This window comes from Cebidichthys violaceus, unplaced genomic scaffold (genome assembly GCF_023349555.1).
Source record: "Cebidichthys violaceus isolate CVI_PGR_0920_01 unplaced genomic scaffold, fCebVio1.0.p SCAF_69, whole genome shotgun sequence".
Taxonomy (NCBI): domain Eukaryota; kingdom Metazoa; phylum Chordata; class Actinopteri; order Perciformes; family Stichaeidae; genus Cebidichthys; species Cebidichthys violaceus.
The window spans coordinates 948,342-968,554 of NW_027176916.1; the positions used below are offsets into that span (position 1 = coordinate 948,342).

The following is a 20,213-nucleotide window of genomic DNA, read 5'->3' on the forward strand; positions in this document are numbered from 1 at the left end:
CTTACTTATGTAATAACATTGTACTTTTACTCCATTACATTTATCTGACAGCTTTAGTTTTTTATCCCCTTCCTGTCCAGTGATAAAATAAAACACTTTATTGATCAATCAATACTTTTAAGTACATTTTACTGCTAATACTTTTACTTTTAAATTTGAATGCATTGACTTTTACTTGTAGTGGAGTATTTTCACAACGTGGAATTAGTACTTTTACCTCAGTAAAATATATCTGAATACTTACAATATACAGATCATTTTTTATGCCGCAACGATAAATTCTTCATAACTACTGTGCTTGCAGTTTATTTCCCCAACATAACACTAAACGTTTGCATAATTTATTAGCTTTAATATGTTTAATGCACAAACAATTCTGATACTCACAGGGTTTAAAGAACTGCACACTCACATAACATTCTTATTTAATTCTGTAAACTGACATTACAGTGATTAAGATACATTTTTGTTAAGTCAACAAATGCCATGAAAACATTTAAAACCCAAAATGTATTTGTCTGTTACTTTGTGGCTTTTTGTTCCTTCTGAAGATTTTTAATAAACTACGTGTTACAAAAATATAGATTAATATTAAAAAAGGCAAGAAAAAGGCACTGTAGTTTTCAACAAACGGCACTCAAACAGAAAGAAGTTGTGCATTTATTGGGGACGATTTTCAAAGGCAGATTAATACACAGGAGTCAAAATAATCAACAGTACTTTTGTTAGTTGTTAAGAAGGAACTTGTCAGCCAATGCAACATGTGTGACGTTTTTAACAAAAATGAACAACAATGGAAATTTATATATTTTAAATAATGAAAAATAAGAATCTCAAGGTTGAAAATCCTCTTTTACATCTCTGTTTGTGAATGGATTAAAGAATTACAATTAACAAGTTAGACCAAGCCAGGCTAGCTGGTTCCCACGGCTTTCCGTCTTTTTGCTAAACTAAGCTAAGATAAACTAAGCTAAGCTAAGCGAAGCTAAGATAAACTAAGCTAAGATAAGCAAAGCTAAGATAAACTAAACTAAGCTAAACTAAGCTAAGCTAAAATAAACTAAACTAAGCTAAGCTAAGCTAAGCTAAGATAAACTAAACTAAGCTAAACTAAGCTAAGCTAAAATAAACTAAACTAAGCTAAGCTAAGCTAAGCTAAGATAAACTAAGCTAAGCTAATTGCCTCCCGTCTCATTAACTTCATAATTTGCACAAACATGTCAAAGTGGTATCAATATTCTTAAATAACTCCCGGCACAAAAGCAAATAATAATAATAATTCTAATACTTTAAACAATATCAAATTACTTCTTTAAATGGTATTCAACAAAAAAAAATCCAAATAGTTATCCAGATTTAAATATTTGGCTTTAAATCAGAAACATAAAAAGGATAATTTTATTTTTGATAACCTCTGTCTGATCAGTTAGTCGCACATTTTGTCAATAATTAACAAATATTGAAACTATGAAAGATATGTCAAATAACTGCTTGTTGATTTGTTCAGAACGACCACTTAGATAACTTAAAGCCTGTAATGTTGTTTAAAGTTATAAGAATCAAACCTTTCTGCCCTGTTGTCTGACCGCTTACATTTTCCGCCTCTTCAGTGCTTTTCTTTTTACTTAAAAATACACATAAAATACAGATAACTTTTTATTTTTTATGAATAATATCAAAAAGTAACTTCGTTCTGATCTCTCTGCTCAGCAGGATCCAGATATTAGAGTCAAAGGTGTCTTTTGTTAATTAATCTCTCTCCTGTCGTCTTGTCCTCTTAACCCACATCGTCGTAGTCCTCTTCGCCCTCGTTTTCGTCTTCACCTCCGATGTCGTCGTAGTCCTCCGTCGAGGCGTTGTCCTCTGCTGGATCTGGATCCTGGTACTCTGGAGGAAGAGGAAGCGTCTCACCTCCATCCTCCAACTTCACACAGTCACGCTGCTTGTCCTGCTCGTAGTCGGAAAAGTTCTGCTCCTCGGCCAGGTTCTCATAGCTTTGGGCCACTGAAACAACAAATTTCACTTTAAGCCAGAGTTTATTATCACTACATTTATGGAGGTACAATATAAAAGTGTAACAGTTTGATGGCAGATTGCAATAACAGACATATTATTTTAAAGATATTTCATTTGGAGGCGTTGTCCGCTGCTGGATCTGGATCCTGGTACTCTGGAGGAAGAGGAAGCGTCTCACCTCCATCCTCCAACTTCACACAGTCACGCTGCTTGTCCTGCTCATAGTCGGAAAAGTTCTGCTCCTCAGCCAGGTTCTCATAGCTTTGGGCCACTGAAACAACAAATTTCACATTAAGGCAGAGTTTATTATCACTACATTTATGGAGGTACAATATAAAAGTGTAACAGTTTGATGGCAGATTGCAATAACAGACATATTATTTTAAAGATATTTCATTTGGAGGCGTTGTCCGCTGCTGGATCTGGATCCTGGTACTCTGGAGGAAGAGAAAGCGTCTCACCTCCATCCTCCAACTTCACATAGTCACACTGCTTGTCCTGCTCGTAGTCGGAAATGTTCTGCTCCTCGGCCAGGTTCTCATAGCTTTGGGCCTCTGAAACAACAAAATTCGCATCAAGGCAGAGTTTATTATCACTACATTTATGGAGTTACAATATAAAAGTGTAACAGTTTGATGGCAGATTGCAGCAATAATAGATATATTATTTTAAAGATATTTTATTGAAGACTAGATACGAAAAATCCATTTACGTGAATTGACTCTAAAATATATTTGAGTCTATTTATATAATAGTTATATAAATACTTCATATATGGCTAAAACTATTTCACACATCCCTTGGAAGAAGTACTCAAAATCATACTTAAAGTTACTACAAGGAACTTTCATTTAGTTGATTTTGGCGGTCCCTGTGGACAAAGTTGGTAGTGTTTCCGAGCACCAGAGTCCCTTTAGAAAACCTCAATTTACTGCAGCAGTGTCTGACAGTGTACCCCTGTTTTGTGTTTTGTATCTTGCCTGCTGTGAAAAACTGTGACCGAGAAGGTAAAGGTGGGGTCTTGGCGTCAAAGTTTCTCTCCTGGTATTGGTTAATCCTGAGAAATCAAGAAGAAGAAATGTTTGAATGTTTTGCAGTTCAGTGTGTAAAATCTAAAACCCTTTTTTTGCCAAGAGTTAGATGAGAAGATTGATACAATTCACATATATGTCCTTTAATATGAAGCTAGAAACTTAGAGTTAAGGGTTCCAACGGGTTGTTCTTGAAGGGCTGAGGTTCTACCCAGAACCATTTACTTCTGAAGAACCCTGTTTTGAAGAAAGAGTTCTGACTGTTGAAAGCGTGGGAGTTAAAAGATCCTCCCAGCCCACACACCCAAAAACTGTAATTGCGAAGCCTTGATGTAGGGTTAGAGATTAAATCGTTGGAATATTAAAGGGTTTTCGGTAGAACCCCTTGTGTGGATTCTCGAAGAAACCCTTACAATATTAAAAGGTTCTTAGTAGAATCTCTGGGTTGGGTTCTTGATGAAACCCTTGGAATATAAATGGGTGCCTTGATAGAACCCCTGGGTTTTTCTAGATGAAAACCTTGAAATATAAAAGGGTTTTCGTTAGAACTCCTTGAATTAGTTCTAGATTAAATCCCTGGAATATAAAAAGGTTCTCAGGAGAACCCCCCGGGTGGGCTCTTGGTGGCACCCTAAAAAGGAGGAAAGGTTCTGGATTGAACTTCCAAAGAGGGTTCAGGTTGGAACCATTATGCCATAGAAGGGTTCTCTGTAGAGCTTCTCATTTGGGGCACTGGGTGGAATCTTTCACAGATTTTTTCTTTTTGCTAAGCTAAGCAAACCACTTCATATTGAACTGACAAATATACGTTAAGCATCAATCTTCTCATCTAATGCTCGGCAAACAAAGTGAATACATGCATCTCCTTAAATGTGATGCTTTTCCTTTATACAGTACATTTAGGTTGAACGTCTACAACATAAAATGTGAGAAAAAGAGTGAATATTCATACTTGGCAGTGAAGTCCGAAGATTCTCTGGGAAACTGCATGATTCTGTGTTTTCCTTTGGAAAAACAAAAAGAGAGTGCCGTTAAATTTAAGCAATTCAGGAAAAAGAAAAGTCTAAAATAAAAAGTCAAAAGGTTTGTCAAATCTTTAAACATTATGAAAAACAGAGGGTTGTTATTTTTGGGAATGCAGGATTACGTTGTTAGAAATGAGGACAAAAATAAACAGGATTTGTTAATATAAGGTTCTTTATTTGCTTTCAGCTCTAAGTAGGACATAATCATCCGAAAACTTAACAATAAACATTTGCACATTAAATCATGTTTATATCTAGATTTATATACAAACAGTATTCATGTTTTCATAATCCTCTTTTGTATCTATATGTGCTTTTACTTGTGATTATGAGTTCATATTTTGTTTCCTTTATTTCTTCTGTGTTTGTGCTCAACCTAAACCATCACTGAGCTGCTCTCTCTGTCGCTGCAGCCCAGTTTCCCTCAAGGATCATTAAAGTTTCATCTAAGCTAATCAAATCCAGAAGGCTCCACTAATAATAGCAATTCATACAATTATAATAGTTTTTCTTTTTCGGCTTTGCAGCAAACCCCTCAGAGTAATACTTTCATAGTCATGATGCCAGTGGGTTTCGGGTTTGGTTTCTCTTCCTGTTTCGGCTTTTCATTCGTGGTAATACAGGATATTGGTTTTTCAGTAAATAAAAACAGGTAGTTCACTTGTTTTTACTGTAAATTCAACATTTATTGTAAATTCCGTGTGACCATAAAGGCCTAATAATCAGATTGAAAAGAGACTGATGGTATGGAACCCTTCTTCTAGTGACAAATACATTGACTCCAGAATTTCCAGTTTATGCTACTTCATGCTTCTACAACTCGGAGGGAAATATTGACTTAGTACTTTTTACTTCACTACAGTTTTCACAGCATTAGTTACATTATATATTAGGATTTCATATACAACATTTATAAAGAGATAAAACCATCCAAAAAACCCGTCAAAATTATTTCCAACTACAACAGTCAATCGCTAAAATGCTAATGCTAAATCCATAGTAATAGAATAGTGTAGAATGGACATTGAACTGTTTCATTTGATTACTGCAAAAGAAAATGGCGATTGTTGTTAGCTGTTATGGTGAAACATGGGATAATACGCAAGCTGCCTAACTAGCGTACAGCTAGCTAGCTAGCGAGAGTGTATTAATGTAGCATTTAAGCATGGCAGAATGAGCAAGCTAGCTAACTAGCGTACAGCTGGCTAGTTAGATTGCTTGTACTAGTGTAGCATTTAAGCATGGCGGAATGAGCTAGTGAACTAGCATATAACTAGCTAGTGGCTAGTGCTGGCTGTGAAAAAAGTGTTTGTATGAAGCATTAAGTCGTTTAATTTAATTTATTTACTCTTTACGCTTCGTAACGTTACTACTCTACTGCTCGTTTTATAAGCCATAAGTCGGTTTAGTTTGTACAGAAGTTAGCCCGTTACAACGGTCGTAATGGCAATGGTACACACTAAAATGGCCGCTGCTCTGACCGTCCTGCTACGTTGATTTGAATGGGAATGTTCTTTCTACTCCTATTCTATTACTACAGCTAAACACTCACAGGGACCATTTTTCAACTTTAAACTCATACTTATAATTTTGATGATGATAATACTTTCATATACTTTTTCAATGCAGGACCTTGACCTAAAATTTTACATTTTAATATTACAGTATTGCAACTTTTACAGTTTCATGTCACTTTTAAGTAAAGGATCTGAGTATTTCTTCCACCACGCTACTGGCTCATGTCACCTAATCACTTGTGTTTCACTTCCCACCAACATATGCCATTGAGGATTATGATTATGCTGGTTTGTGCAGCTTATTAACAGTTTATCACTCTCGTCTCACTCTGAGATACCACACTGTCCACCATCACACAATGACTATACTGGAAAATAAGCACTTATTGTGGGCAGCTGTCACTGATAAACGCTGGTCGTTGAGCCACGTAAACAAAGTCTGGCTGTAAATACCTTCTATTTCGATGGGGAAAATACGATCAATTGTTTACCGTTTATTCAGTTCTTCTTGTCTTATAATGCACATTTTGTACTATATACATCATGTGTTGTGCATGTGCCTATTGTGTACTTCTACTACAGTAAATATTGTACTTCTTAAGGTAAATAAACTCTTTGAAAAGCCTCTGGGATCACCTGGAAAATGCATCATCGCAAAGCTTGTTCTTTTTAGCGATACGTGGTTCTCACAGGACAGAGACGCTACAAACATTTGATGATCTTATAAAATATGATGCATTTATATAAAAGAGTTAAAAACATCTTCAGCAGTAATATTCAACATACATATCAATGCAGCAGTAATATTAATCCAGAAACTGACAGTGAACATTTCATATTTCATACTTAAAGTTGACTTTGCTGATAATACTCACATTAGGTTTTTGAATGCAGGACACTACTTGTAGTGGAGTATTTTCAAGTACTTCAAAGTATCTGAATACTTCTTCCAGCACAGTTAAATACATGCTGGAGCATTATTTGTCTGTATAAAGTCATATAAGATAAATACCATATTGGCTAATGGTGTGATTTTATTCATACTGAGGTCATTATTAAAAATGTCCCCACAGGAAAACACACTCCCATAACAAAGTAGTTCATGTTATATTTACATTCTCTTTCCCTTTGACGGTCTAAATAGTGTTTCAAATACAAAAAAACGACCCTGTTGAGTTGGGAAAACATGTATTAAACATGAATTAAATGTTTTACCACTTGACTTTCCTTAATGCATCCATAGCGTTGATTTCAAAATAAGAGGAAAAGAAGAAATGTGCGTCAGAACAGGAAAAAGAAGCAAACATGTTGCCAAGTTCAAACTATAGATGTGTGTGGGCAGAGGTTCGACCTACCTGCTCTTGATAAGCACTTGTTGATGAAGATGAAGATGAGGCTGATCACAAGGCACGCAAAAATAATCACAATGATCACCAATACCAAGAATTTGGAAAAAAAATCCATGGGTGCTCTGCTCGACACAACGACAAAAGAAGATTAAAAAAGAAAATCAGGTTTAAAGCTGTCAGAAAACAGATTATTCCCAACACCAAGACATCTGACCTGTTGCTTTTCAGTATACAGAAGTGAGGATCGGAAAGAAGACCATTCACCACTTCCCCTTTTTGTACGTTGACTAAGTCTTAAGGTTATTTTGATGTTTACGTTCGTGCTCTGAGAATCAAACAAGCCTCTTAGCCAACTCTAGGGACTTTTTTTCTTGTGAAGAAGTCTCTCAAAAATGTGAACAAAAGCTTTTGTTCGGCTGAGGCATCTGTGCCTGTACTTGACACGACCTCATTTTTTTCAACTTAATTGTGTATGTCAGCTTAAAAGAGATGTATTTATGTTCCCTTATCAACATGAACAGATTGAAATAAATGCTCTTTTTTGTTTTGTTTATCTGCACGCCTCCATATCCTCTTTACAACAGCTTCCTGCCAACAAGTCTGACAAATGCTGCTGCTTCAGAACCAAGTGTCGCTGGATTAGTGTGATATTTCATCACACATAGATGCACATAAAAGTGTTATCTTTAACAACAACACACCTATATTTATTATGAACAATTTGGTCATAGGCCTGGGTTTTTAGGGTTCATTCAAGTCCAAAATGTTATTTTATCGAACATCAACTTCTTCATTCCAAATACTCAGAATGTTCCTTACCTTTTCAGTGAACAGCTGATGTCTTCAGGGCCGTTAAAGTGGGTTGAAACGTCTCAAGAAATTGATGATAAAAGCGGATGGCGAGATATGACAATGTGTCATCATGTGTTGTATTTGCATGGCAGTTTCAAATTTTCTTAGTTAACTAAAGAAATTTGAAGGCTGAGACTGGAATGTCCCCTCCCCACCCTCTGCTCTGCCATGCTCCAGTGACTACATCATGTGTGTGTAGGTGTGTGTGTGTGTGTGTGTGTGTGTGTGTGTGTGTGTGTGTGTGTGTGTGTGTCTCTCTCTCTAGGAGAATCAAACAAGCATGGCACATTTATATATCTGTGTGAAGACTTGAAGTTTGATGTTTTTGTGGGAAATTATACTCCTCAGTCTCTGTGATGTTAAAGATGTGAAAACCAATATTTTATGCACAAATTTCCCGTTGAGAATATGCAGTGATGTCAATGTCTTGTGAGAGCTTATGCCAAAGCCAGAGCATCGCATACATTTCCGAGTCTCTTTATATTTTCAGTTCCTCTTAAATCAGCCTCATGTTACATTCGTTTTATAACCATGACAACTTTGGCAAGTAGATTTAAGGCTTTTTAAATTATTTTAATGTTTTTTTTTTTTTTTTTTTTTTTTTTTTTATCAAAAAGAGAGAACCTATATTTTAATGTGGAACTTGATACCATAATGAAAAAAATAAATAAGCGTAAATGATTTTATTTTGAAAGGTAAAACCGGAATCACGCAAGCTAGCTAAATTTAGTCAATAGAAAATGGGCAGTTTGCCATCAAACTATTAGCGCAAACAAAATGTAATTCTTGAAAAAAAACATTATAAGTACGTGGTTGTACAACGGTAGCATTGCTAAACAAGTTATTAAAATTAACTTATCTGTTATGCTATTCGTTTTTTTTTATCGTAAACGTTACGACTCAAATGGGGCGTTGTCCAGCTGTGACGGTTTTATTTTGAAGGTCTCACCGGAACACGCACTCTTCACGCACTCTCTCGGTAGCTTGACCACTAGTTGTGATGTTAGCCTGTTTTCTTGGACACTCCTAGCGCTTATCCCTTAACTGCCCTGGTAATTGCTTCAAAACCCCCCAAAACATGGCCGAGCAGGCCTCGGGACCTCCTCTGTCGTCCCAACATGACGGTAAACGTGTTGAGTGTGTGGTTTGTCTGTTTGTTTTTGTGTGTTGTTGAGAGCTTTGCGAGCACCGAAGCCAGCAGCGGCCCGCTCTGTGCATCCATGACAACATTAGCTTAGCTCAGTTAGCATCATCATGGGCGACGTGTCACTGGCTTGTTTTGGAACATATAAACACTACGCAGTTGGTGCATTTACATGTAGACTTGGAACTAGTTTGTGGGCAGTTTACTGAAGCTATACTGTCCATAGCAGCTGTGGTATTGCGTCCTAATATATAATAACTAACCAAGCTAACGTTGTCTTTACCACTACAGCTGGTTAGCTGTTAGCTAAAGCTAGTCTGGACTAATATGCTCTAACGCTCGGCCTCTTTAATATGGATCCTATGGATTATATCGGTCCCTTAGGATGTGCTGTGTGTGGCCTGCACTCTCAGGAGGTTGGACCATAATACAGGAGGAGGGTGATCCTGCAGGAGGGTTCTCAAACAGGGGTCCGGGGACCGTCTTGGGGTCCTGCAGGAGAATCTGTGCTGTAGGTTTATAGGTTTTTTGTAGGTTTGTATGTTATTGTGTAGAACCGTTGCAGTCACTGCTACGACTTGCAGGTATAGGAATTCTGCATAATTATGGCAGGTGTTTATATGTAGGCTAAAAATATTATTGTTTGTGTTCATAGGTTTCACTTCCCACACTTAACTCTGGCTTTAGCGACACATAGTTTTCCATATGCATCATTTGGGATTGAAATGAATCACATTTTCATCTCTCAGCTTATGGAAACACGAGAGAACCCAATAATGTGATTGACAGGTGGCTTTTTGATCTCTGTCTCTCTGGCAGTCAGTCTATGTTCATTAGTTTCAGGCTTTAAACATTTTCAGAAACAATTCCTCCGTTTAATCATTTGATCAAGTTTTGTCCTAGAGAGTGTCGGTGTGTGATTTCAATCAGTATTTGGTTAACAGGTTAATGGTTTTATTATAGTGTAATACAGGTTATGAGGATGTTTTTGGTTATTGAGCTTCATAGATTGGCTATAAACACTCTGATTGTTCAATTTAAAAATGAAAATGTAAGATTATCTGACAGATTGCTACTAATGTTGTATGTTTGGATAACTAGGGAAGGTTTTTTTGTTTTTCTTTCCTGTTTCTCCTGCAGTTATCTGTCTTTGACTTCTATCTATATATATATATCTATATCTATATATATATATATATATATATATATATATATATATATATATATATATATATATATCTATATATATATCTATATATATACTTGTGCCGTTCTGTGTGAAAGGTGAAACTAACCATAAAGTAATTAGAAGCTGCTCTTCTTTATGAGGCGGTGAGGCAGTAAGTGTCGGGTTTATAGCACGCAGTCTTTTCTTTTATTGCGTATAATAATCGCCTCAGTGCTCAGAGGGACAGTCGGGCCTCCATCCACTACACTGTTAAATATGTTTACGTTCTCCTCTAAAGCCTCTTTATGCTTTTGTTTCCTGGGCTGCTTTTACTAACAGATTCTAGATGTTAACATGTGACGGCTGAACAGTGGAGTGACTTTGAGCTTCCTCTGAATTTGCATCTTCAGTGACTTGATTGTTGTTCGGTTAATAATTGCTGACTTTGTCTACATGGTTCTCTTTGTGCGCTCTTAGAAGCAAATGCTTGAGTTCTCTGCGTTTTTTGAGTTGCTGAAGAGCTCACGGATCTGCATAAATCCACCGAGAAGCCGACAATCCGTGAATCCGTGTTGAGATTATGCGGTGAAGGAATTCCCGCCTTAAGAGTCGGTTCAGCTGTCACATGATCGGCGTGGCGGAGTTGAGTCTCTGCTTCTTGGCTAAGAAAGGAAAAAAGACGAGATGTAGAGCAGCGCTGGATGCAGGAAACAATAAAACAATAACACATGTGACTTCAAGCCAGTTTGGAAGACCGTTTGTTTGAGAAGAATATGAAATAACCTGATCCTGCATTCGTAATTCCAAGTGTGGACTCTACAGAGAACGTGCTTCTTATTCTATATTATACAATACTTATCATTCAACACGAGAGTGAACCGATCTCCTTACGTCTGTAAACATAACTCTGGATTCCTTTAGGTAACTATTGGATCATTCGAGTGATTGTTTTTTGATTCTTGATTCTTTCGTTGTATTAATGTGTAACTCTGTCTTAGAGGACAACAGCATTCTCGAGGTACTTGTGTCGCTTTAGAGGGGAACTTTATGTTTAAGGAACAATGAATAGAAAGGATTTTGAAAGAATATCTAATTGCAGTGATTTTTGAGTGATTTTTGCGATTATTATTTTCATTGAAAAGCATATTAAAATGGTGTCATGTGTGGCGTCTGTACCAAACGAAGCTGTCTGTTGAGTCAGTGGAATATGATGACGTGTGGGCGGCACATAAAATAATATTTCATTTCAAATTATATTTTGACACAAATATTGCTCCTCCTTGCGAATATAAATTTGCAAGTAGACCAAATTGTAATTTAGATTAAACGTAATTGAGACAGTGCAGCTTTGAAAACAGTCGGTAACCGTGGCGACGTTGGTTTCTTTCATTTGGGAGTGCAGTTGGTCCACGTGTCATGAGAGGATTTCCAGAAGAGGGAAGCTGTAACGAAAATAAGCAATATCACAATGTTACAATCAATACAATCCAGGATATTTAATCTCATGTGTAATATTCATGTTATGATATAAAAGTGATCAAACATATGCTGCATATGCATCACAATAAATCGCCCTTCAATCATTGTTTTTCTCTTTGAATCGAGTAAATAAAATAAGGATTATTTCTGTTATCGATGAGTTATTTTCTTCGTTATTCGTTTGGTCTATTAATTAGACTGAAGTGAAAAATGTCCCGGAGCCGAAGCTCACGTCTTCAAATCATCTTGTTTTGTCCCCAAAAAAAAAATTCATCTATCACTCATAAATATTTACAACCATAGAAGAAGAAGAAGAAGAAGCAAATCCATCACATTTGAGAAGCTGGAACCAGAACCTGAATAATTCGCCCTGTGAGTGTGTGTGTGTGTGTGTGTGTGTGTGTGTGTGTGTGTGTGTGTTTTTTTGTTTAAAATGTCTTAATCTTCTCCGTCATCCAGAGGTGCTCCAGCAGCGAGTGGCCGCTCTGGAGCAGGAGCGGGCCGAGTTCATCAAACTCAAGCAGCAGCTGGAGGCCGAGTTCAACCAGAAGCGAGCCAAGTTCAAAGAGCTCTACGTGTCCAAGGAAGGTGAGGACCCCGCCTCCGTTCACCCTGAAACACGGACGATATAACGCCGCTGCTTCACCTTCACCTCCTCCTTCCTTTCACCCCCCCCCCCCCCCCCCTCCTCCAGAGGAGCTGAAGAGGCAGAACGTGGTGCTGGAGGGCGCCCAGCTCGAGCTGAGCTCCGTCCTGGACCAGCTGTCTCAGGCCCGGAGCGAGATGGAGACCATCAAGACCGTCGCCACCTTGTCGGAGAACACCAGGCAGGAAGCCGTCGACCAGGTCCGCAGCCAGTGGCAGGAGGAGGTGGCCTCGCTGCAGGCCATCATGAAAGGTAAGAACCGGGGAGATTACACACAAAGTCAACGCAGAGACGCGAGCGTTTACCTATTTTTTTGGGTTCATACTGCTGTAGTAAAGCAGCTGGACGCAGTGAATACACCTCCATGAAATCCACGGAGCTCCTCCAGACAAGAAGGCGTTCAGTTTCCCGGGATGTCTGGGACTTCCACAACACGTGCTAAGCAGAAATGGTGGAGGAGATAAGCCCCTCCTCCTCTCCATCGCGAATGAAACAAATTTTGGTAATTTCCAAAGAGTCTCGCCGTTTTCATTTTCTGCGTTCCTCCCTTCTCTCTCTGTCTTTCGCCGTCCGACCAGAGACCGTGTGCGAGTACGAGGTCCAGTTCCACCAGCGCATGGACCAGGAGCGAGCCCAGTGGAACCAGTACCGGGAGGCCGTGGAGAGGGAGCTGGCCGAGCTGAGGCGCCGCCTCACCGAGGGCCAGGAGGAGGAGAACCTGGAGGACGAAATGAAGAAAGTAGGCGTACTTTGACTTTGTGTATTTATAGATGTACATAGATACTGACGTAAGATAACTAATCGATTACTACTTACTCTTCTAACTTTTTTTTTTTTTAAGCCCCAGTACAAAATCCCCCTTTTTCAGTTTGAAACGGAGAACATCTAGAAATTAAAATGCAGTTTCCATACAAATCCGTGACTCGTTGCCTCGCTGTAACGAGTGTTTGAACCCCTTTTTAAAGGCGCAGGAGGACGCGGAGAAGCTGCGCTCGGTGGTGATGCCCATGGAGCGCGAGATCGCAGCCCTGAAATCCAAACTGACGACGGCCGAGGACCGGGTGAGGGAGCTGGAGGCCTCCAAGGTGAGTCGGCAGCTCCTCGTACCTCCGCGTTGGTCCGACGGTTACGCGTCGAAGGAGCGGCGCGTCGGGATAACGCCACAGAAACAACGAGCTTGAGGAGAACTGATCTCTCTTTACGCTCCGCAGCGTCCCTCGTTTTTTTATATATATATATACATAAATAATAAAAAAAACAAAACATCGTACGCCGCCGGCAGACAGACGCCGTCAGCAGCGAGCCGGAGAAGAAAGTGGAGCGTTTAGCAGCTAAAAGAGTCGAGATCATTTCCCTGAAGAGCTGACAGGAGACTGAATATTGGACTTATATTCATCTCCAAACTCCCAACAGATGCGAAAAAAATAACTTTAGAAGATCGACGATATGTCAACGTGTGTTCTGCTGCCAGAATATGAAACAATGCAGCTTCCTGTCTCTCCTTCTGCAGCCACAGTAACCCTTCTAATAACTATTCTATACATATATTATATTAACTCTTCTCCAGGTGAAGGAGCTGAACCACGTCCTGGAGGCGGAGAAGTCGTGTCGTACGGACCTGGAGATGTACGTCGCCGTGTTGAACACTCAGAAGTCCGTCCTGCAGGAAGATGCAGAGAAGCTACGGAAAGAGCTCCATGAAGGTACTCGGTTCTGCTTCATTATGTTATTTATGAATGAAAGTCCGCTTTGACCTGGAGAGGGAACGTAACGGCTGCACAGGGTGACGAGAGAGGAGGACTTCACGGGAACACGGAGTCTCGTTCAAAGATCAGTGAGATGACTCAAAGATATGTATTTAAGTTACTAGAAGTCACTGAGATGTGACTCAATGTGTGTGTGTGTGGGAAGTACCAAAGTACATTTACTCTACTGTACTTAAACTATATGTAAATTAGTTAAAAGCTTAAAGTTGCTATGAGGAACTTTAAACTGAACCAGTCTCAGTGTGGTCCTGGTCCTCTATCAGACCTCCATCAGTACAGAGACCACCAGAGAAGATGGTCTGTTTCTATAGAGCTGTTCTTAATGATGTCATCGGAGCCACCGGGTTGGATTCTGGTGAAACCGGATGGACTCATGCAGAACCTCCTTCAGCTCAGAGTCCAGCAGAGACCTGGTCCACCGTGGACAGACCCAGATCCTCCAGCAGAGAGACTGGTCCAACGCGGACAGACCCAGATCCTTCAGCAGAGAGACCGGTCCACCGCGGACAGACCCAGATCCTCCAGCAGAGAGACCGGTCCAACGCGGACAGACCCAGATCCTTCAGCAGAGACCGGTCCACCGCGGACAGACCCAGATCCTCCAGCAGAGACCGGTCCAGCGTGGACAGACCCAGATCCTCCAGCAGAGACCGGTCCACCGTGGACAGACCCGGATCCTCCAGCAGAGACCGGTCCACCGCGGACAGACCCAGATCCTCCAGCAGAGACCGGTCCACCGCGGACAGACCCAGATCCTCCAGCAGAGACCGGTCCGACGTGGACAGACCCAGATCCTCCAGCAGAGACCGGTCCACCGTGGACAGACCCAGATCCTCCAGCAGAGACCGGTCCACCGTGGACAGACCCAGATCCTCCAGCAGAGACCGGTCCACCGTGGACAGACCCTGATCTGGCTTCACCTGCAGCCTTGGACCTGCATTCGGAGCTCCGGAGGGAGGAGGAGAGCTCAGCTCCCGGCAGCAGCATCAGCAGCCTCTCCTCCTCCTCCAGGAGCAGAGCTTCTCCTCTCTGGGAGTCAAACACCGACACCTCTCTGCTGGAGAACCAGGATGTATTACTGGACCCGCTGGAGGGAAGAGAGGCAACGGGAGAACCAGAACCAGGACTGAGAGGAGCAGACTGTCAGACCCTGCTGCAGTAGAATGAGAAGGTTTTCTAAAAGGACTCTGGTGACACACTAGAGACCACTTTAGTCCACAGGGAACCAACAGAATCAACACAATATTAAAGTTCCTCGTAGTAACTTTAAGTAGCAGGACTTTAACACTTCACATTTCCTTCTTTCCTTCCTTCCTTCTTTCTTTCCTTCCTTCTTTCTTCTCTGCGCTCTCAGTCTGTCACAAGCTGGAGTTGGAGCGGCAGCAGCACAACCAGCTGAAACACACGTGGCAGAGAGCCAACGACCAGTTCCTCGAGTCGCAGCGTCTCCTCATGAGGGACATGCAGCGGATAGAGAGCGTGCTGTCCTCAGAACAGCTCCGCCAGGTGGAGGAGATGAAGAAGAAAGACCAGGTACACACACACACACACACACACACACACACACACACACACACACACACACACACACACACACACACACACACACAATGCATCACTGGTCACTAACCAAACAATAACGTGACAAATCTACGATTAAAACCTTCTTCTTTTTGTTTATTCATCTCCATCCAAGGAGGAGGACGAGAAGGAGCGGCTGAGCCAAGTGAAGGAGCAGCAGGAGGAGGATGTGGGAGACAACACGGAGCCTCTGGAGGATTATTACCTCGGGCTGAGCGTCGAGGAGGTACGAGCATCACGTAACGCGATACGGGGTTCGGATCCCTCAGAGAGACATTATCGTCTGACGTCGTTTTTATCCTCCCTTCAGAGTAACGTGAGCTTCACACAGGCAGCCTTCACTCCTGTGTCTCCAGCAGCCATTAACCGATGATGTGAAATGTGCGTTTTACGGTGGAAATAAATGAACTGACTATATTTACTGAAGTACTGTACAAAAGTACACATTTGAAGTACTTAACTTGAGTCTTTTCATGAAGCACAGAGTGATTTTGATTCAATATCACAACTTTAAAGCTTCAGTTCTGTTGCTTTTCCTGAAGTGAAGCGTTGCTCACTCGTGATGTGTTCAAAGACTGACGGAAAGTTAACAAAATCAAATGACAACGTCTGTTTTTACAGCTTCTGGCTCTGATAAATGGTGTAATTTTGGGATATTTATCTAAGTAAACCTGCTTTTCAAGCATATTTGGGGTTAAAGAAGTTTAATAAAAAAAAAGTCCAGTGTCTGCCCATCCTAAAAAAAAAAAAAACAACAACAAAAAAACATCTCACCGTCAGCTTGAATGCAGCATGTCGATTTTTTTATTTTTTATTTATGTGTTTATTGCTCAGTTTGTTTTGCACATACAAGGAATTTGGCTCGGTGTGCATGAGAATAAACACAAATATTCTAAACAATTGAACAACAATGGTCTTTATTTACAGACTTCTTTGTCTCCGTCTCTTGCAGCCTCATGCCGACCACAGCGGCCACGGCTCCATGCACTCTTTAGACACCGACGTGGTGGCGGGCGGCCCCGCCGACCCCTACAAGGAGAACCTGCGGCGGGTCCAGTCGACGGACAGCCTCGGCTCCTCGCTGTCCGTGCAGCAGGGCCTCGGCGGACACAACCACAAGGCCAAGTCGGCCGGCCACCTGGACGAGTCGGACTTCGGGCCCCTGGTGGGGGCCGACTGCGGCGCGACGGACGCCGGCGGCTTCGGCGAGACGTCGTCCATCGGCTCCATGAAGCTGACGGCGAGCCACTTCCTGCTGACTAAAGACCAGGAGAAGGCCATCAAGGCCATGACGCCCGAGCAGGAGGAGACGGCGTCGCTGCTCTCCAGCATCTCTCACGCTCCCGACACCTTCCTGCCGCCGACGGGCTACAGGCTCGTCAGCGACAGCGAGTGGAACCTGCTGCAGCAAGAGGTGCAAGAGGGTTTTTTTTTTTTTATAGTTCAGAAACACTAATATAATCCCAAAAAATATTCAGTGGACGTTAAACGTACACAGCGCTAAGTAGAGTTGGACGATTACCTCCAGGGAACATTTTCTCGCCTTAAATTAAGCTTCAGTTCAACATCAGAGCTGCAGATGATTCATAGCATTTATTGCAGTATAATTTCCTTACTGATATCAGATTAAAGTAATATTTTTAGGAGAATTATATATATATATAAAAACACAAAATGCCAACCTCACAGAATCATTTGATCCTCTGTTTTTCAGTTTATCCACTTAAAAGTTTGACATCCGAGCACTTCTGACCACATGTCAGCCCTGATCAGACGGTGTTGTGAATTGAGAACGCTGCTTTAATAATTTGACCGGTTTAGATTCATGAAAACAAACTCATTTGCCTCCTGCTGCTCTCTGTTCAGATCATTTGTATCTACGGTTGGTGAAGTTATTTATTTCCGGGTATCCAGCAAAAAAAAAAAGTCACACTGGTGACGTTGAGCGCTTTTCCACTTGAATTGTTTTTCTTTTTCGCCTCGAGGCGTTCGTGGTGCTTCTGCCAAAAAATCGCATTGATTGATCGTCACTCTATGAGCACGCACGAGGTCTGTACGTCATTAAAGCAGTTGGGGGGGCGCTTCATGACTTTGTCGTCGCTCCGTCACCAGGTGAAGAACGCCGGCAGGAAGCTCGGCCGACGGTGCGACATGTGCTCCAACTACGAGAAGCAGCTGCAGGCCATCCAGGGACAAGAGGCGGAGACACGAGATCAGGTTTGGCGTCTCTTGTTTTGTTGACGTCGAGGAGAGCAGAGCTGTGCGCATTTTGTACGGCGGTGTGTGTGTTTTTTTTTTTTTTTTTAAAAAGAAGATGCTCGTCCGTCTCTTCCAGGTGAAGAAGCTGCAGGTGATGCTTCGTCAGGCCAACGATCAGCTGGAGAGGACGATGACCGAGAAACAGAATTTGGAAGATTCGGTCAAAGTGGGCAACGAGGAAACCGTTGCTAAGGTTCGGATTTTTATTATTTTTTTTACAGTGTTCATGTCTCATAAACCCCACGAACACAGCCCGGCTGTGTGAGACGACGCAGAGCCAGAGTCTTCTCTCTAGCAGCGCTGACACCTCTGAGCTCACAGAGAGCTGCCTGGATCCTTTGATTGGTTGAGTGTCGGCGGAGTGCTAGTTTTCGGGAAGAGTCTGTCGGCCTTGAAAGTGCATTACGAGCACTTATTCTAGATACGCAGCGCTCCGAAGCAAAACGTGCTGCTTGGCTGTCGTTCATCAGGTCTATTATTCATGACTGTTGTTGGGTTTTTTTTTTTTTGTGTGCAGGATGTCTCCCTAGATGTAGAGACAGAGAACATCTATGGAGTTCAGTACTTTTAGCACAATCATGTTTCAGAGGTAGTGAATGGGTTGACTTCCTGAAAATAGCCTCTTGTCTCCGTGTATATATATATATATATATATATATATATATATATATATATATATATATATATATATATATATATATATATATATATATATATATATAAAGTAGCACCACGGAAAGAAACAAAAAGGAAAACTATGTAATATTTGTTTGAATGAGGAGCATTTCACTGCGTTTCTGACCAAACCTGCTCGTCTGACTCTACACGCCCACTAGTAACGAGCGGCGATGGAGTCCTCCTGAATCCCACGCTGTTCCCAGAATGCACCACAGGCCGCCGTACTCTCTGAACTCTTGGATAAGAGCTTTCTAAAACATTCTGTTCAGCGTCTATGAGCAGTAGAGCCGGGCAGTATATTGGGATATTCTAACGATATCGTAAAATGAGATTTTTTTTTTGGGATATTGTAACGTGGCATAAAGTTGTCTTTTCCTGCTTTTAAAGGCTTCATTAGAGACGTTAATAAACATTTAAAATGTCTACATAACCGTGTTTTTAAATACTGCTTCTACACTTCTAATAGATGCTTAAAGCTTTTTTTTTTTCCGAGGGTCTTTCTATCGCCGCCACATTGACAGCAGACTTCTTCTTCTTCTTCTTCTTCTTCTTCTTCTTTTTTTTGTCTGTTCTTTGTTGTTTTTCTGTGTCGTAGGTGTCGGCCTTCATGCAGAGAGTCCAGGAGTCAGAGACGCTGCTCAGCTCGCTCCAACAGGCCTTCAGCGAAGCGAAGAGCAACACGCAGCAGCAGATGGTGAGCAGCGTCTTCCTCCCGCGTCGCTCTTCCTCCTGCCAGCCGCGCGCGTGTTTGGAGTCAGAGTCTGCTGCCGAGGCTTTTAAGCTCCTTTCAAATAAGCCGATCGGGGTTTTTATTTTGTGGTGACAGCGGGGCTCCAGCGCCGTTATCGCACAATGCAGCCTTAGTTAGCGTTTAGGATTCACGTCTCTCTGCCTCTGTGGCAACGACGTCACTGCTCCTCACAACCACAAACATGTGGCGACATTTCTCACTCGTTAAATAGGTCCAAATGTTTGTCATCCGCCGCAACGCGAGCGTGCAGATCTGCATCGCTGCAAATTAGCTGAGATTGAATTTAAAGGAAGCTATAAAGATACAATAAGATGAGAAGTACAGTGTTAAGATGAAAGGAGGATGAAGTGTTTTAACATTAAGATTTAGCTAAAAACACAATTGGCTCATGTATTGCTTGGTAAAGTTGGTGCAAAAATGTTTTGAGCTCTCTGGATGTCCAAAAGTAATTTAAAACACAGAAGATCTGAACATAGCATAACGTATGTTAATGCTAATCGAGTGTTTCAGGTCTGGTTTAAACTTAAACAATAAACAATGTTCTGGTTTTTTTTTTTTAGGTATAATGGATCAGTTCTGGAAAGACATTATTTCTTCCTCCCACAAATTTTTGCTCTTGTAAAAATGACATTAAATATATCCCAAAAATTGCTCCTCCTCCACAACAGAAACCGTAAGACAAAAAAAAAAAAAATACTTCACGCATTGCTCAGTGAAGTCGGTGCACTTTTAGTTTTTCTAGCAGACCTTTGTGAGGGAACAAAAGGAGGAAGTGAGCGAGACAGAAACACTTTGAGTCATGAATGTGCAGCTGTGATTCATCGATGGGCCTTCAAAGACGAACCAGAAACAATGAGACGTTCCTGTTGCCGCATGTGGCTTTAATCTAAAGGAATACGTGTCTCAACACTCATGCGTTCAACATTAACGTTTACACATAATGGCGGCTCT

General features: G+C 41.3%; 2 protein-coding genes across 4 annotated transcripts in view; one reads left to right on the top strand and one right to left on the bottom strand.

Annotated features, from left to right (window-relative positions):
* Positions 1–640: 640 nt before the first annotated feature.
* LOC137890808 (uncharacterized) lies at positions 641–7,945 on the bottom strand. 3 transcript variants are annotated; one of them, XM_068735039.1, is made up of 7 exons: positions 7,758–7,945; positions 6,945–7,060; positions 4,000–4,051; positions 2,997–3,073; positions 2,478–2,570; positions 2,195–2,287; positions 641–2,004 (listed from the first exon to the last, which is right to left on the bottom strand). In XM_068735039.1, exons 2-7 carry the CDS (start codon positions 7,051–7,053, stop codon positions 1,778–1,780), a joined length of 651 nt encoding a protein of 216 aa, XP_068591140.1. In that variant the 5' UTR covers positions 7,054–7,060; positions 7,758–7,945; the 3' UTR covers positions 641–1,777. The 3 variants fall into 3 exon arrangements, with proteins under 3 accessions (XP_068591140.1, XP_068591141.1, XP_068591142.1); XM_068735040.1 differs by lacking the exon at positions 7,758–7,945 and adding an exon at positions 7,153–7,370; XM_068735041.1 differs by lacking the exons at positions 2,195–2,287; positions 7,758–7,945 and having other exon boundaries at positions 6,945–7,372.
* Positions 7,946–8,787: 842 nt separating this feature from the next.
* rabep1 (rabaptin, RAB GTPase binding effector protein 1) overlaps positions 8,788–20,213 on the top strand; it is a 19,067-nt gene continuing 7,641 nt past the window's right edge. Inside the window, exons 1-12 of the mRNA XM_068735002.1 lie at positions 8,788–8,914; positions 12,041–12,169; positions 12,276–12,479; positions 12,806–12,966; positions 13,193–13,312; positions 13,795–13,930; positions 15,348–15,526; positions 15,690–15,800; positions 16,527–16,988; positions 17,687–17,791; positions 17,910–18,026; positions 19,107–19,205. Coding sequence (XP_068591103.1) covers positions 8,869–8,914; positions 12,041–12,169; positions 12,276–12,479; positions 12,806–12,966; positions 13,193–13,312; positions 13,795–13,930; positions 15,348–15,526; positions 15,690–15,800; positions 16,527–16,988; positions 17,687–17,791; positions 17,910–18,026; positions 19,107–19,205 — 1,869 coding nt within the window. The 5' untranslated portion in view covers positions 8,788–8,868. The remainder of the gene's footprint in view (positions 8,915–12,040; positions 12,170–12,275; positions 12,480–12,805; positions 12,967–13,192; positions 13,313–13,794; positions 13,931–15,347; positions 15,527–15,689; positions 15,801–16,526; positions 16,989–17,686; positions 17,792–17,909; positions 18,027–19,106; positions 19,206–20,213) is intronic.